Source organism: Chelonus insularis, unplaced genomic scaffold (genome assembly GCF_013357705.1).
Source record: "Chelonus insularis isolate UGA/USDA-ARS -01 unplaced genomic scaffold, ASM1335770v1 contig_179_pilon, whole genome shotgun sequence".
NCBI classification, from domain to species: Eukaryota; Metazoa; Arthropoda; class Insecta; order Hymenoptera; family Braconidae; genus Chelonus; species Chelonus insularis.
The window spans coordinates 20151-36901 of NW_023276414.1; the positions used below are offsets into that span (position 1 = coordinate 20151).

The window sequence follows — 16751 nt, forward strand, 5'->3', positions numbered from 1 at the left end:
TACTACCAATCGATATTAATAATAAATTTTTTTATTTTTCATTTTTGTACTATTTTCACAAAATTCAAATAAGTATTTATAAAATCATTTGAAAAACGGTAAATGAATTCGAAAGATGTTAAATTTTTTATTATGTATTCTTTGTCATCAATTTTGTTCAAATTACAAATATTTCAAGTTAGGTACACTTTGTTTTAAAAAAAATGAAATTTTAGATGAAAATATTCATTCAGTCACCTTAATATTGAGAACCATCGTGTGGTGGTGGTGGTGGTGGAGGTCCACGTGGAGGAAACGGCGGTCGAAATTGAGTAGAAGCTTGTGTAGGAGGTAACGGGGCATTTGGTTGCGTTACAGGAGGTGGTGGAGGATGCCTCCATGTTGGTGGTGGAGGTCTAGGAGGTGGCGGTTGAAATTGTCCAAATTGATTAGTAGGCATATTTGATGGCATAGAAGTTTGAGAAAACTGTGGATTTCCGGGCCAGTGAGAAGGTGGAGGTGGCGGTGGTGGCGGTGCAATCATACGATGACCTTGACCTTGAGTTGTTGGTACAACAGGCATTGGCGGTAATGGTGGTGGCATACCAGGCGGTAAAGGTGGGTGTGTTGCAGCCATAGGTGGAAGAGGAGGTGCAGGAATGTTTGCAGCTGGAAATCCACTTGGAGGCGGTGCAGGTACTGGTGGTGGTGTTGGATGATGTCCCATTGCTGTTAATGGTGTTGATGGAGGTGGTGGTGGTGGTACTACCATTCCAGGATGCATTATATGATGAGCTGGATGATGATTTTGAACATTTGGTTGATGAGTTGGCATTCCAGTATTAGGCATTGGCATTGGAGCTAATGGTGGAGCATCAGCAAACAGTTGATGTGGTCTGTCAGCTTGACTTAAAGGATTTTGTGCAGCAAGAAGTCGCTCTGCAGCGCTACCGTGTCTTTCACCTTTAGCATCACGTTTAAATGCGTATGAAACGGAAATTGGACGATTGCAAAGGTATTGGCCATTCATAGCTTCTATACTTGCATCAGATGCATCGAAGGAAGCAAAATTTATGAAAGCAAATCCTTTAGAATTACCAGTTTCAGGATCACGCATTATCTATGAATAATAAGTTAATAAATTATATCAATACAGTTAATTTATCTTGTAAATATTCTATAATTATTATATAATATTTAAATACCTTAGGTGTTTGAAGAATCACTCCAAAAGCACTAAATGTATCATATAAAAGTTTTTCATCTACTTCTGGATCAAGATTTCCAATGAAAATATTGGCACCAACATCCAAATTCTTTTGATGAGCACTAGCTTTATTAACTCTAATCGGTTTACCATATAATTTTATCATATTCATAATTTTTATCGCATAATCAGCATCTTCTTCGCCCATAAATTCAACAAATCCATATCCTTGATGCATTTGAGTCACTCGATCTTTTGGCATATGTACATTAACTAGAAATAAAAAATATATCATTTATTTATTCTAATAATTGATCTAATAGTTTGTTGATAAACTAAGATAAAATACTTACCAACGGGTCCAGATTGAACAAATAACTCCCACATAAGAGATTCGGTGACTTTGTCGTCCAAACCACCAACGTAAATAGTAGCATCTAATTTATTAAATAAATTACCAAGGTTTTTTATAAAAATTTAGGTCAAAAATAATTTAAAAAATATGATTTTTTTTACCTTGATTACGTTCAGCAATCGGGCCGGCTGCCATTCTTGTGGTATACGACCGTCAGCTGACCATCACTAATATGACCGACCACCGGATTAGTCGCGACATCTAACGGATAGTTGTATGACACTCTAGTAGCCTATATCCATTTTATCGACAATTATTTATATTTTGAATTGTAACGTAACATAACGCGAGGTATGTAAATAAAATAATATTAGAAATTTAATATATCAATAAGCTTAAAAAATAGATGTTTCAATTATAAATTATTCTAAAACTATTAGTATTGAATATGAATAAGTTGATTTTCTTATTGCACAGTCAAGTCGTTTTTTTGAAGATATTCTTTCAATCTTTCTTTCATATTGTTATATTCTTCACTAGCATTTACTTGTTGAACGTGATTAAGAGAAGCAAGTGCCTTCATTCCTTTTCCCCATTGAGATTCTGAGCTTTGTAATTTTCCAGCTTCGTCATAAGCTTGCACACTATCAGCTGGATTAAGCAGAAATGAAACCTGTTGTTCTTCATACATTTTTTTACAGTTATCACAAGTACAAAGCAATGATCTACATCCTTCGGACCAGAAACAAGAACCAGTACATTGTTCAGAAGGTTTTGCAAGTTTTAGTATTTAGTACATTTTGTCTTATACCATCGAGCTAGATACAGATGACCAAATTGATGACCACTCCGTTATAAGTGACCGAATTTTACATTATGGTCCAACTCATCTAGCTAGATGCAGATGACCAAATTTGTGACCAAAAAATTCCTGAGGGTAAATTGGCATTTCAAAACCGGCGATCATTTGAGACAGTCAGTCACATGACGGTCGTATGACCGTTCTGTGACCATAATCATAAATGACGGTCATCCTGCATCTCTAGGCATCTGCGTGATTTTAAAAGGAAGTATAGTAATGCCGATAATACAGAGCAAACATTGGTACAAAATTTGTTTATATTTTTAAATATAGAGGTCAGATTGGTATCAATTTTTCTATATAGTCCCTTAAGACAGAGTTCGGCAAGATAACGCCATATTGATTGAGTTCTGCCTGAATTTCCCTCAGAACTTAAGGGACTTTAGTCCTGCCCGACTCTATCTTGCCAGACTCTATCTGAAGGGACTCTAAATTTTTCTCTCTCGGTAAAATCAAATGTTTTCTATGTATTTAGATTTTTTTCTGATCAGTGAATTATTTTTTCAATAAATAGTGCAAAATAAAATCAAATGGCTTTAAAAATAGTATTAATTGGTATTCGATAATCATGGGAGTAACAGGATTATGGAGATTAATTGATGCTTCAGGAAAGCCGGTGCCTGTAGAAACATTGGAAGGAAAAATTTTAGCAATTGGTATTAATAATTTACTTTGATTAAATAAAATATATGTTCTTAATGTATTGTAATTTTAATTCATTTTTATTTTTAGATATATCAATTTGGATCTATCAGGTATTACAAGGATATCAAGATCGTCGAGGTCATGCTGTTCCAAATGCTCATTTATTAGGTTTATACAATCGTATATGCAAACTGTTATATTTCAAAATAAAACCAGTATTCATTTTCGATGGAGGAGTTCCATTATTAAAGAAAAATACAATTGTGAGTAAAAAAATTTATCAATATCTTTATTTTTATAAATTTTTATGATAAATTCGTCAAAACTGTTTCAGGCTGCAAGAAAAAAACATAAAGCACAATTAGCTGGAACAGCTGAAAAAATGAAAAATGATTTGTTGCATAATTTGATGAAACACTCATTAGTCAAAGGAGTTTTAGCAAAACAGGTTAGTGAAAAAGAACAATCAACTACAAATATTTTAAATAGCAATATCAAACGAGTTGATGATATATTTAAACTTCCTGAATTATCAAGTAATTTAACGGAAGATCATGATTCAAATGACTCTGATAATACCATTGAATTAAGTCCTCGTAAACAAGTAAAATGGAAAGGAAATATTCATAACGTTGATGTAAATACTGATGATTTTAAATCATTACCAGCTGATGTTCGTTACGATATATTAACAGATTTAAAAGAAACTAGAAAACAAAATTCGTGGGGACGATTGCATGAGATGCCTGAAGATTCACAACAATTTTCTGGTTTCCAAATGAAACGATTGTTAAAAAGAAGGCAAGTTCAGGAAAGTCTTGAAGCTGCAGAACGTGAAATGGGAGGAAAAACTCTTACTTTGGAAGAACTAGAAAAGTTAATGATCGATCAAGGTGTTGATACAAAAAGGAATGATAAAGTTTTTCGAATAGCTTCTAATAGTACATCTAGAGTGATCTACATCAATGATCCAACAAACTTAAAATCAAATCAAGAGAATTTTGAGAATATTCTTACAGATTTAAATCAACCTAGTTGTTCAAAAAATATTACAACTCATGCACAATTATCTGCCATTCCCGAAGAATCTAATTCTTTGATTGAAAATATCAATGAATACGATCTTGATGATGAGTGGGATTCAGAATTAAAAATCGTTAATAAGGTAGTAGAATCTCCGATTATAAAAAAATTTTTTAGCAAATCATCTAATCCAGTGTTAGCTTACATGCAAGCACAATCTGGACTTTCACAGGAAAAAATTCTTGAATTTATTCAACAAAATAAAGAAATGATGAACAATACTGCTAAAAATACAGAAACAAAACGATCAAAACGAAAGCGAGTAATTATAGAGAATAAGAAAATATTTGCACATAATAAAAGAGCAAGAGTAGATTCAGAAACATGTTTGGAAACTATTGAAGAAATGATTCAAATAAAAGAAGAAATAAATTCTTCAGATAGTGCACAAGATAATGATGAACAAATAGAAAGAATAAAACAAAAATCATCTCCACCATTTGAAAACAAAACTGCTATAAGCAGTGAATCAGATTCAGAAGATTTTGTTGAAGTAACAGATGTACCTATTCCCGATATTTTTCAAAATAAAAAAATAGAAATTACTGTAAAAACAGATGAAAAACCAAATAATGAAGAAGATATCTTTGCTGATATTTTCGAAACAGAACCAACCGAGTTTAATAGTTTATCAGAGCTATCATTTCAAGAACAGTCTTCAGAATTTTTAAAAAATATAAAGTTGAATTCATCAGCACAAAATTATAAAAGTAGTGAATTACTCCAAAATAATTATTTCGATGATTTAAAAATAGAAAAATTAAATCCATTAATAGAAGAAAAATTCGAAATAAACAAAACAATAACAAATGATTCTAACAGGAACAATTTTAATTTGATTAATGAAAAAAGCTTGATTCAACAATCAAATAAAGTACAATTAATAGGTAAAGAGTTTTTAAACCATGAAAAAGAAAATAAAAATGTACCTGAAACTGTTATAAAAGTATCGGCTAATATTTCTGTTGATTCGAAAAATAATTCAAGTCCAACAAATATTAAACCAATTGTAAATATTAATAACAATGAGCATCCACTAATCAACTTAATAAATAAACAACAAATATTATCTGAAGAGATGATTAATGCAAAAGAAATACGTAAAAGTAATTTCACATCTTCAGAAAATGTGTCACCCATTAATAATTTGATAACCATCAAATCTACTTTTAGTCAATTAAGTTCTTCAGAAACGTTAATACAAGAAAAAAAACCATCAGAAAGAGTTGAACAAATCATAACAAAATTAAAAAATGATGAAGCTGAAATACTGACTAAAGTAGATAAAGAGGAGGATCTTTTAGATATGAGATCACAACTAGAAGATGAACATCAAGAATTAGTAGAAAATATTGGAAAATTAGAAAGACAAGCTACAGAAGTAACAGAACAAATGCGTAGTGAAGCACAAGAACTCCTCCGTTTATTTGGAATTCCATATGTTATAGCACCTCAAGAAGCTGAAGCTCAATGTGCTTATCTAGAACTTCTTAACTTAACAGATGGTACAATTACAGATGATTCTGATATTTGGCTGTTTGGTGGTCGTTGTGTCTATAAAAATTTCTTCAATAATGATAAAAAAGTTATGCAGTACCTGATTAAAGATATTGAACATCATTTCAAGCTTACGAGACCGCAAATGATTCAATTAGCTTTACTAGTTGGAAGTGATTATACACTAGGAATTCCAGGAATTGGTCCTGTTACAGCACTTGAAATTTTGGCCAACTTTCCATCTGAAGGTGATGATATACTTCAAGGATTAATTAATTTTGCTACATGGTTAAGAGCAGGGAAAATAGCAGCACCTGGAAGAACTACTTTAAGAAATAAATTAAAAAATATTACAGTCGATTTAGGATTTCCAAGTCAGGCTGTTGCTCAGGCATACCTTTTTCCTTCTGTCGATGAGAGCACAGAACCTTTCAGTTGGAGTAAACCAAATGTTGTTCTTTTAAGTGATTATACTAGAGAAAAATTTGGTTGGACTAAAATTAAATTCGAAGAAGTTATGGGTCCTGTTATGAAGAAATTTTTGAATGATAAATCACAGAAAAATTTATTAAATTACTTTAAAATAGAAACCGTTCCGCGAGCTATTAAGCAGAATTTAAGTAAAAGAGTTCAGAAAGCAGTGAAAATGATGGGGAAAGAGGACGATGAAAATGAAGATTCGAAAAATGATGATTCTAATGATGAAATAGAAAAAAAAGTTAAAAAAAAACCAAAAAAACAATCAGCAAATAAAAAAAATATTGAAACTATTGAAACAAGTATAGAAATTTTTGAAGATTATAAAAAAAATACTGAATTATTGGAAACAAAGTTCAACGTTCAACAAAATGAAAAAAGAGATGAATGTATACCTCAAAGGGAAAAAGATAAAACTGAAGCACTACAGAAAAAATTGAAAGCTATTGAAGTGTTTAGAAAATCTACTCAGGGAAAAAAGAAAACAAGAAAAAGACTAGTGCGTCGACCGAAAAATATCATAAAAAAAGAGGCTAAACTTTCAGAGAGTAGTAGTGATAGTAATTGAGTAGCACTTATTATTAATAAATTTTCATAAATATTTATTAAACCAATTATTGTGGAAAAATATATTCTCTATAATAAACAATTAAAAACAATAAATGAATAGAATTGAATAAATGGAATAAAGCGGATTTTACGTATATAAAAATGTAAAACAAATTTCTTTATATATCATTAACAGCCAGCAACAGATCCGTATCGTCGATAATCAGCATTTGCTGTAATTCCGGGGTGATTTAATTTTGATATTGCGGTTACTGCGCTTCCTATTCCAACATAGTGCTCAATAGTGTGATTAATACTTTTTAAGTAATTTAATATTGCAGAAGGGAAGTTTGGTTCAGCTTCAATCCTCATTGGTAATAGCTAAAATAATTAAAATAATCACCATAATTATGTTTTATAATTTTTTTCTTAAAAAAAATGTTAAATAATAAAAATCATTCTACTTGATGATGTAGTCTTCGAACATCAATAGCTTCTTTAATAGTATATCCTGTCCATAGATTTAATACAATTGTTAAAGCAACTCCGGTTGTAATTTTTGTACCGCCTGCAGCTCCGACAACTAATTGAACTTCACCTTTATCATCAGTCTATTGGAAAAAATATTCAATTTAATTTATTACTGAAAAATAAATATTTTAAAATGTTTTATAACTTACAATAATCGTTGGAACCATTGAACTCAATGGCCTTTTGCCTGGTGCAATAAAATTGGCTGGAGACGGTGGTAATTCAAAACTATTAATGATATTTGGAGAACTGAAATCATCCATTTCATCGTTGAAAATAATTCCGGTTGATGGAGATCGTTTCATTGCTCCTAGACTATATCGCCAAGATTATTGTAAATTTTTAAAATTATATTTTTATTTAAATAAAATTAAATCGTACACTTGGTTGATTGTTGAAGTTGCAGAGACTGCTGATCCATCTGATGCTAAAATAGAAATATGAGCAGTTCCAAAATCATCAGGAGTATGAGTAATGGCTCCATAATATTTAGGATCAGTACTAGTCCAGTTGTCGAGAATTTTTTGGCGTACTTCGTCAGCATAGGTTTTGGAGGTAAGGTTTTTCATTAAACTTGCTACAAATAAAATGCTCTTGATTAAATTTATGTTTTACACTTTGATTAATGATAAATTCTTTAACATACTGAGATTAACAAAGTTATCATCTCCGAGCTCTGTTCGTTTTGCAAATGCCCATTTAAAAGTTTCTGCAAATCGCTGATAAAAAACAGATTCATTAGCAGTCGGGACGAAACTTTCCAAAACATTTAAAGCAAATGCTAAGATAACTCCAGAACCTGGTAAAGCTGCTGTGTGTACAATGTGTTTACCAATTTTTGATGAAATAGGATTTTTCCATAATGCTCTGTAAATTATTTTTCAGTTGATGAAATAAATAAAAATATATATTTTTTATTATTATATACCAAAATAATGGTGACAAATTCTAAACATTCTTTAACATATTGATATTATCATTATAATAATTTGTTCATTAAATGCACTAATTATACCTATAACTTCTCAAATCATCCATTTCTATAATTCCACCCATCTGTTGTATTTCTCGTACCAATGCTTCTCCAATTATTCCATCATAGAATATATCTTTACCACTGTCAGCAATCATTTCCAAAGTTTTTTTTAGCTGAGGTCGTTTTATTCTTTTTCCTGACTAGAAATGGCACAAAATAAATTATTATTGTAAAATGAACAACAATCTATAAGAATGTATAATATAAAATATAAATAAGAGATATTACGGTCCAAGTAGAATTAGTATTTGGATCAATAAGGATATCGGCAAGAGTAGGCTCTGCTAATATGTCTTGTAACTTGGATTTTAATGATCTTTCAAGATAAGGATTTACTAAAGCACCTCTTTCACAAAGTTCGATAACAGGTAAAAATAATTCTTTCCAAGGGAGTTTGCCGTAACGTTGATGAGCTTCCCAATATCCTGCTAATTCTCCAGGAACTGCTATAGCCATTCCACCTATGGTTTAGAGAATGAAAAACATAATTTTCATATTTAATTTTGTTTTTAATCATTTAAAAAAAAATGATTTTTGATTCTATTTACCAAATCGTGATGCTGCAGCATTACCATTGAACATATCTTTTGTAGCATTTTTTGGAGCAGTTTCCCTTGCATCAAGAAATACTGCTGTTTTATTTTTTGCATCCCAAATAGTCATTAAAAAACCACCTCCTAATCCTGAACTATAATTAAATAATATTTTCCATTTAAATGACTGATAAGCCAAATACAGTTACTAAAATGTTTTATTATTATACTTAACATTAATCATTTCAATAGGATAAATTAAAAAAAGAACAAGAATGTTTCTTATTTCAAGCCGTTAATTATTAAATTATGATCGCTCTTAGTTTACGTAGAAACCGCAATTTAGGTTTTATAGTATTTATTTTGATATGTGAGATAAAAGAAACTAACAAAATGTATTTCAAAAGATAAAAAAAAAATGAAGTAACTATAAAAATTTTTTATTTTGTTACTGATTTATGTATGCTAAATGAAATCTTATTTAATTTAAGTGTATAAATTTTGCAAAAATAAGCAAACATAATTTATCGTGATTGTAAATATTTTTAAACCAAAATATAATTTAAAGAATAGAAATGCGTTTAATGACTTTTGTAAATTTTATTTAAAATCAGATGATTATCTAACAATGTCTACGTAACAATTAAATTATGCTAATTATGAATTTTTCTCCATCTATCTACTATGTTTACAAACAGCTATCTATATTACATTTATCAAATGGACTTTTGTATTTAAATGTGTTATGAGTTTTTTAAATATTACTTGAGTGATTAAATATTATGCATATTTGTTTCTTGAAAAATTGTTTTACGCAATTATTTTTATCTTTAACGAGTTTCTAATCAATGAATCATGAAAAAAAATTTACATAAATGTTGTAATTTAAAATACTAAACCTGTGAAGTGATGAAACTCCTTCACACAATAACATTGAAATTGCAGCATCAACAGCTGAACCATTTTTTTTAAGTATACCATTCCCTATGTCTGAGCACTCTTCTCCATTTGATGATACTGCAGCCTAAATAGTTTTTCATTCAGATATTTTCAATAATTTAATCATTTCTTATTTTGAAATTAAATAAATACGTAAATAAAATTAATAACCTTTTGAAATTTTCCTAGATAAGATTTACTAATCAATTTTTTACCCCATGACTTTGTCAATAAATTATCATCATCATCATCATCTAATATACCAGTCTTTAATAAAATTACCGCGATGATTATCGATAAAAATAATACAATTCCTACTCCAATTACTGCTTTTTTATAACGCCTATAAAAAAAAAAAAAAAACAAATCTTAAACAATTGGATATACAATCTACATCAGATTACATAAGTTTTATGATTTCTACACAGTGAAATAATATGAGAGGAAATACAATACAGTGTATATAATTCGTTTGGAGCTGTATCATTAAATTGGTGTTAATTGTTAGCAATTACAGTGTGCTTGAAACGATTAAGTGTATAATGACATAAATTTTTTATCATTAATCTTAAATTCTTACGAAAAATGATAATATTTATGGTTAATTTTCATTATTTCAATATTTTTTCAAGTAAAATGTTTTAAAAGTACTTTAATACATTATTAACAGTTGAAACTTTTTAATGTTTATAAAAAGACTCAAGTAAATAATGATACTAAAATAAAAAACATTTTTCTAGTATGTCATTAATCTTTGTTATCATATATTGTGATTTGTCATTAAGATAAAGAATTTGATCAATCATAATTAATGGGTCAATAATGAGAAATTTCCAAACTTCTTCATGAATAAGTAACTTTAAATCAATGTTTATTTTTATTTTGTTTGAAATTTCATGCTACTAATTCGATAAATTCAAATCTTTAACAGAATAAATTTTTTGTCAATGACTAAATAATAAACTACACATGCACTAATAAGTAATACATCAAAAAGTTCGAATTCACATGAGTTCAAATAAGTTACGATTTATTGTTAAGAAATAGGTAAATTGTTGATCTTTAATAAAGAAAAAAAAAATAATAATAGTGGCTAATTAAGTAGAAGATTTAACAGAAATCATGAAAAAAGTATTATTACATGCAAATAAAATATGACTATTGTGAGTGTAAATAATTATTTTCAATTACATTTTATAATTTATGTACATAAAATTGAATTATAAAAATAAAATAGCCAAAAAAATTTTTTTAATTATATGCATATAAAGATACTCGGTAAATACAATAAAATTTTCATTGAATTGATTTAATTATGTACAAACCCAAACATTGTAGAGCAATCGGTGGACGTTACTAATGTACAAGCAACAAGAAAACTAATATTACTTATAGTGATCACTGATTTGTATATTTCTTGGTACACTGATGCGTACAGTGCTATTCACAATTCATATAGCAGCTCCCACTATTTCCTAACAAAAGTCAGCTATTTCCTGTCATAGTGATCATGCTGTGTACATTACGAGAAGAGGATGATTATTTTTGGATCATTCTTTATCTTAAGAAGATAAAACAAGACAAAATTTTCCAACGTTTATATATTTACTAAGTTTTTACATTGTAGAAAGTGATCGGATTCTAAAAATTTATCTTTAAAATATTAAATGTTAACTAATCTATAATTGATGTGCAGTGTGCAATAAAGTCAACAAACCATTCATCTTCGAATTATTCTTTATACATGAAAAACTTTTCAAACATAAATAATTCGGTCACAGTTGTTCGAACGTTATTGAAATGACTTGAATATAAAATTATGTATCAAAGAAACTTTACAAATATGGAATTTGAATTTAAAGATACATACATACTATACTCTCTGTTGATAAAAAAATTATGCTAGATATTTACCAATAGAGGCGCTACAAGCATAGAATTTCTTCAAAAGGAGGGATGTTTAAAATAAATTATTTGAAGTGTGTTCAAAAGGTCCTATTTCCATAATAAACAAATTTTACAGGAAACGATAAAAAATATTTAAATTGTTTATGGAATATAATAATAATTTTTGTTATTGTATTTAATACAGATTAGACTAATTTATATATATTATAAATGTTATATTATTATATATATATATATATATATACATTTTATTAATAAATGTAGGGGAAGGGAGGTTAAAATAGAAAACAGGAGCAAAATGAAACACTCAAGAAAATATACTAATTTATTAAAATAAATTTCAAAGTTCTTATTGCACTTTTTGTTTATTAATTTTTCAATTCATTAATGCATTAAAAATTACTAACATCGGTTAATATAATAGTTAATTTGTTGATTTACGTTCTTTCTGAGTGTTCCACTTTACCTCACGTTCCCTTACACGTACATCTTATTAATACATTTTTATGAATAAAAAATCATTTTTTTTCTACAGTAAAATAGGATCCTCATTTGACTTCCAATATTATAATATATTTATTTAACCGTTAAATATTTTATATTCATTAATGTCATTAATTGTTACATCACCATATTAATGAATAATCTTCTAAATTAGTTATTTTCCTGGAAAAGCATTGGGCATATCTGCTATTATGACTTCGCCTTCAGAATAAAGATGAAAAATAACTTCATTAGTACTTTGTACGGACAGATAAACATTTACTATAACTGGACCAGGTGGAGTACCGGGCGGAATTTTATAGTGTGGGAATGACCATTCTTTCACTATTAAGATATTCTGAAATGTTTATCACAAAATTAACGAAAGTTCGAATATGAATCTATGTTATTGAAAATTAAAGCAATTCAAGATAAATAAATTATTCGAGAATAAATAGGATAAATAGTCCAGTCAATATGGTTTAAAAAAGAGCAAAAATTGAAAGTCCGTTGAACACTAATCGATTTTACTTTTAATTTTCGGCCTTTTTCAAAGCATATTGACTGGACTTATAATTCATTCGAAGAAATAATGTATTTTATCATTCTTACTGGAGTGATTGGACAATTGTGTGGAAAGGTTTCTTTTGGCAATCCTTTAGATACCACATCATCTACATATATTTTATCGTACATGCCAGGGCAAACCAAGAATTCGAGTGGAGGTATATCTTGTCCTTGATATTTGAGGATTACTTTCAGCTAAGTATTTAAATTTGATGATTAATTTGAAAAAGGAACAAATTAATAATTATGAATACAACTTCAGTTTACCATTAAATCTTCTGGTAATGTTTTAATTATTTGAACGTGTGTTGTAGAAGAAAAGTTTCCAGGATTAATCGTAATATTAGCATATGCAAAGTATTCATTTGGTATCTCATTAATTGTAACCGAATGAATCCTAAATTTTTCTTTAGGCTACAAAAAATTATACTAATTGAAAATTTGTTGTTTTAACAACTTTCTTATGAACTAACGTATTTGAAATTAAGAATATTTGAACTTACTCCTGGAATTGAAACATCTCCAAGTGCATTGCCAATAAAAAGATTGAAAACAGCAAAAACTATAGCTAACTTTTGGAAAACCATATTGATTCAGTGGATAGAAGAAACTTATGTTCCGATAAGATTACCCATTTTATATAGATTGATACAGTCATTGATTGACATGTTATAATCATTACTAATTACTATTATGTCATGTTTAATTGAATAATATTATTATCTACCAATCTAGAAACATTGTTGCAAAAATATTTTTAAATCGTGAACAATGTTATGTCAATAATTATACTAGAACTAATTTTTTTCTCTAGAACATCTTTCTAACAATATAGAACTTCCGTATTGATATTTTTGTAAATCACATTCTTCAATGATAAAATCAGAGTCATAGAATTAAAAGAAAACTATTTTTTTTAAAAAATAAACTGAAAACTTATATAATTCAACGATATACGTTACAAAAAAATTATTTTGTACTTACTTACAACTGTAATGTTCCTAGGAATTATGATTTATTATTAAATAACAAAATAGCATATAACAAAAAAATCTGAATATAATCTTTTGAAAAAATATATTTGAAAGTTTTTTTAACAATATCACAATTAATAAGAAAACTTTATGCTACACTACATAGTCAGTATATACACTAAAAATTGAGCAATAAATAGCTTATTGATATGAAACCCGACAAAAAATAAAATAGATCTGCATTAATCTATTTTTTGGTACAATTAGATCTACTTTGTTTTGTTTATATCTGTTTTGATCACTTTAAATCTTCTGTAATTTCTGTAGATGTATTAAATACTTTTTTATCATCAAGATCAATGGAGATCTCCATAAACATAAAGCAATTTGTGTTGATATAGAGTGATCTCACTAGATATACATAGATTAACTTAGATCAAATTTTCTTGAGTTTTTTTAGATATAAGCAGATCAAATTAGATCTAAGAAACGGCGATAATGTGGATCTGTGTAAATTTACTTTATTTTTTCCCGGGAATATATTTTATTCTAAATTATAATTTAAAATTGAATACAATATTCCGGATTATTCATCTATCTGATATGTGGTTTTTATTAACTTCCCATTAGGAAGTTATTGAAATTGGGTCGATTGGTGAAATTTGAATTTTCATCATATCTTCACGTTTCATGGTATTTGCAAGCATACTGACCAATTTTTTATGTATGTATGGACGTCAGAATTTTTTTCGTTTTCGATATCTCAAGAACGGATTAAGATATCGACTTCAACCAAAATTAATTCAAAGGATATTATCATAAAGAAGATCGGAGTAAAATTTGAACAAATTCGGTCTAGCCGTTTTTTTTTATGACAAAATAATTAATAAAAAATGAAAAGATTAGCTATTTAAAGCACTTTTAAGTCAAACAATAACAATTTCATTTGAAAATTGAGTCGATAGTGACTAGACATTATTGTTCACAACCAAATATGACTTTCAACAATTACACATTGTTTATAACAATACGAATTTGTTATAAACAATTAAAAATTGTATTCATTGATTAAGTAATGTGTATATCACATGGATTCGGATGCTTTCAACAAACATTGATTATAACTATTTAAATTTGTTATAAACAATTACTAATGGGAGGTTCGTCGTGTTAGCACAGACAAAGTGTGCTCAGACCTATTTTTTGATTCTGAAAATATGAAAATAGGTCTAGGCTTAGTATGTGCACTGATAACGAATTTCCCATCAATTAAAATCTATAATTTTGTCATCTTTAGCTTTTTTACTCATGAAAAATTACTATTGTTATAAACAATATACAATTGTTTAGAGTCATATGAAGTTATTAACAACCATTTTTTATTGACCTCGGTTGTCAATAATGTTAATCATTATCAATAAATAAAATCTATTTCAAATGTCTTCTTTATTCAACTTATTTTACTTTTTTTTATCAAAAAAATGGCTAGACACGTTTGCATAAATTATTCGATTAAACACAATTTAGACTGCGGTTATACCAGAAATTTGTGCAAAAAAAACAAATTATTTTCGGAAGTGTGATATAAAAATAATCTTAATAATATAAAAATATTAAATTATCAATTTACAAAATAAAATTTTTTTTAATTCATATCTAAATATTTTTAAATTAAACTTCATGTCAGTGCCATTGACCACGAACTTATATCCCTAATTCCAGACAGGAAACTTACTCCGATCTCATTCCGGACACGTCTGCGCCTAATTCCGGCTTATCGAAACCCGAAGTTTTTTCAAATATTTTTTATTTGAAAATTTAGGACTTCACTCTTAGAGAGAAAATTTAATAACACCTTTTGCATAAAAACATAATTTATTTAATTATTTAAAAAAAATAAAATTGTTCCAATAAGCAAAATATATATAAAGTATTACAGTTTAAGGTAAGGAAAATTTATAAATTCTACATTATCTAATTCCGGACACGATATTTAAATTTTTTTAAAGAGCAATATTGTTAAAAATTTAAAACTTGAGTGGTTATTCACAAAATAGAAGGACAGAGATTAAGTAGCGACTAACATATCCTTTACAAATCGCTTGAAAGGAAAAATATTTGCAATTTATCACAATACTGATTTTAAGCATACGAGCGTTCCATAGATAGCGTCAGGGGGACTTTCTGACCAAAATTATTTTTTTTATAAATAAAAAATATATAATTTGGAAATTTCGTAGCAGGATAAGGAAGTATATAAATGAAAATATATAATCACATCAATATTTTCTCGGTTATGAGTAAACTATTGCTTAATGTTAACAAAAATAATGACTGTCCGGAATTAGATAGGTATCCGGAAATAGGGCGGTTTATCTTATTCAAATAAAAATCTACTTTTCAATTTTTTATTTATAATATATGAATAATTATATTAATTTCTTAATTTTCTCTTTCATATAAAATTATAAAATCATAGTAGATGTGGCAGATACCTCTGTCTTAAAAATGATTTACTTAAATAACCTGATGGAAGTAAATAATAACAGATATTGGTCAAGAAACCATGGAAACACGATAACTAGTTATGGTTACACAGAATCATCAACTTTACATAACACAATCATCTATAGTTATTCTTAAAGAAGTCACTAGTCAAACAACGCTAAAAAATTCTACCGAAACTTTTACAACAATCACTGAGTCGTCTTGTAACGACTAAATTTCCTTAAGGCGAAACCTCAAGAAAATTCCCGCTCCAATTTAAAACTTATCGAATTTTATGGCCCAGGATTCTATGGCGGATTTGTTACAAAGTAATTCCTCTAAACACAAATTAAAATCCAATTCCAACTTTATTATATAAACAATTTACAACATATATTTATTCTATTCGAGATTTCCAATTGTACAGCTTTACAAATAAACTTTAACTTAAATGCCTTTATATTCGAGGGAGAGAGAGTTGATATCATAAAATCCCACCCTAAAAATGTCTACCCCTAAACCTAACCCCTAATTGGTCAAGCTACAACCCAACCCGGGATACTCTGAGAGCTAACAACTCTCAGAGGGAAGGCTTCAACCTTGCCTAAATAACTGACGAGCTACAACTCGTCAGCGAAG

The 16751-nt window shown here is 28.3% G+C and overlaps 4 protein-coding genes across 5 annotated transcripts; 1 reads left to right on the top strand and 3 right to left on the bottom strand.

Annotated features, from left to right (window-relative positions):
• Window positions 1-118: 118 nt before the first annotated feature.
• Spx (Spliceosomal protein on the X) lies at window positions 119-1816 on the bottom strand. The gene is made up of 4 exons (XM_035078745.1): window positions 1703-1816; window positions 1540-1623; window positions 1185-1459; window positions 119-1099 (listed from the first exon to the last, which is right to left on the bottom strand). The coding sequence occupies exons 1-4, from the start codon at window positions 1734-1736 to the stop codon at window positions 239-241; spliced, it is 1254 nt and encodes a 417-aa protein (XP_034934636.1). The 5' UTR covers window positions 1737-1816; the 3' UTR covers window positions 119-238.
• Window positions 1817-2735: 919 nt separating this feature from the next.
• On the top strand, window positions 2736-8118 carry mus201 (rad2 superfamily protein mus201). Of its 2 annotated transcripts, XM_035078739.1 has the most exons (4): window positions 2736-2849; window positions 2918-3059; window positions 3136-3311; window positions 3383-8118. In XM_035078739.1, the coding sequence occupies exons 2-4, from the start codon at window positions 2972-2974 to the stop codon at window positions 6671-6673; spliced, it is 3555 nt and encodes a 1184-aa protein (XP_034934630.1). In that variant the 5' UTR covers window positions 2736-2849; window positions 2918-2971; the 3' UTR covers window positions 6674-8118. The 2 variants fall into 2 exon arrangements, with proteins under 2 accessions (XP_034934630.1, XP_034934629.1); XM_035078738.1 differs by having other exon boundaries at window positions 2738-3059.
• LOC118064261 (scoloptoxin SSD14-like) lies at window positions 6691-11513 on the bottom strand. Its single transcript, XM_035078740.1, has 12 exons — window positions 11411-11513; window positions 11019-11334; window positions 9865-10036; window positions 9654-9778; window positions 8770-8909; window positions 8450-8682; window positions 8201-8361; window positions 7832-8052; window positions 7567-7762; window positions 7335-7500; window positions 7119-7265; window positions 6691-7035 (listed from the first exon to the last, which is right to left on the bottom strand). Exons 2-12 carry the CDS (start codon window positions 11024-11026, stop codon window positions 6844-6846), a joined length of 1761 nt encoding a protein of 586 aa, XP_034934631.1. The 5' UTR covers window positions 11027-11334; window positions 11411-11513; the 3' UTR covers window positions 6691-6843.
• A 510-nt stretch (window positions 11514-12023) lies between these two features.
• On the bottom strand, window positions 12024-13301 carry LOC118064262 (uncharacterized). The gene is made up of 4 exons (XM_035078741.1): window positions 13155-13301; window positions 12919-13065; window positions 12697-12846; window positions 12024-12442 (listed from the first exon to the last, which is right to left on the bottom strand). Exons 1-4 carry the CDS (start codon window positions 13236-13238, stop codon window positions 12260-12262), a joined length of 564 nt encoding a protein of 187 aa, XP_034934632.1. The 5' UTR covers window positions 13239-13301; the 3' UTR covers window positions 12024-12259.
• Window positions 13302-16751: the final 3450 nt, after the last annotated feature.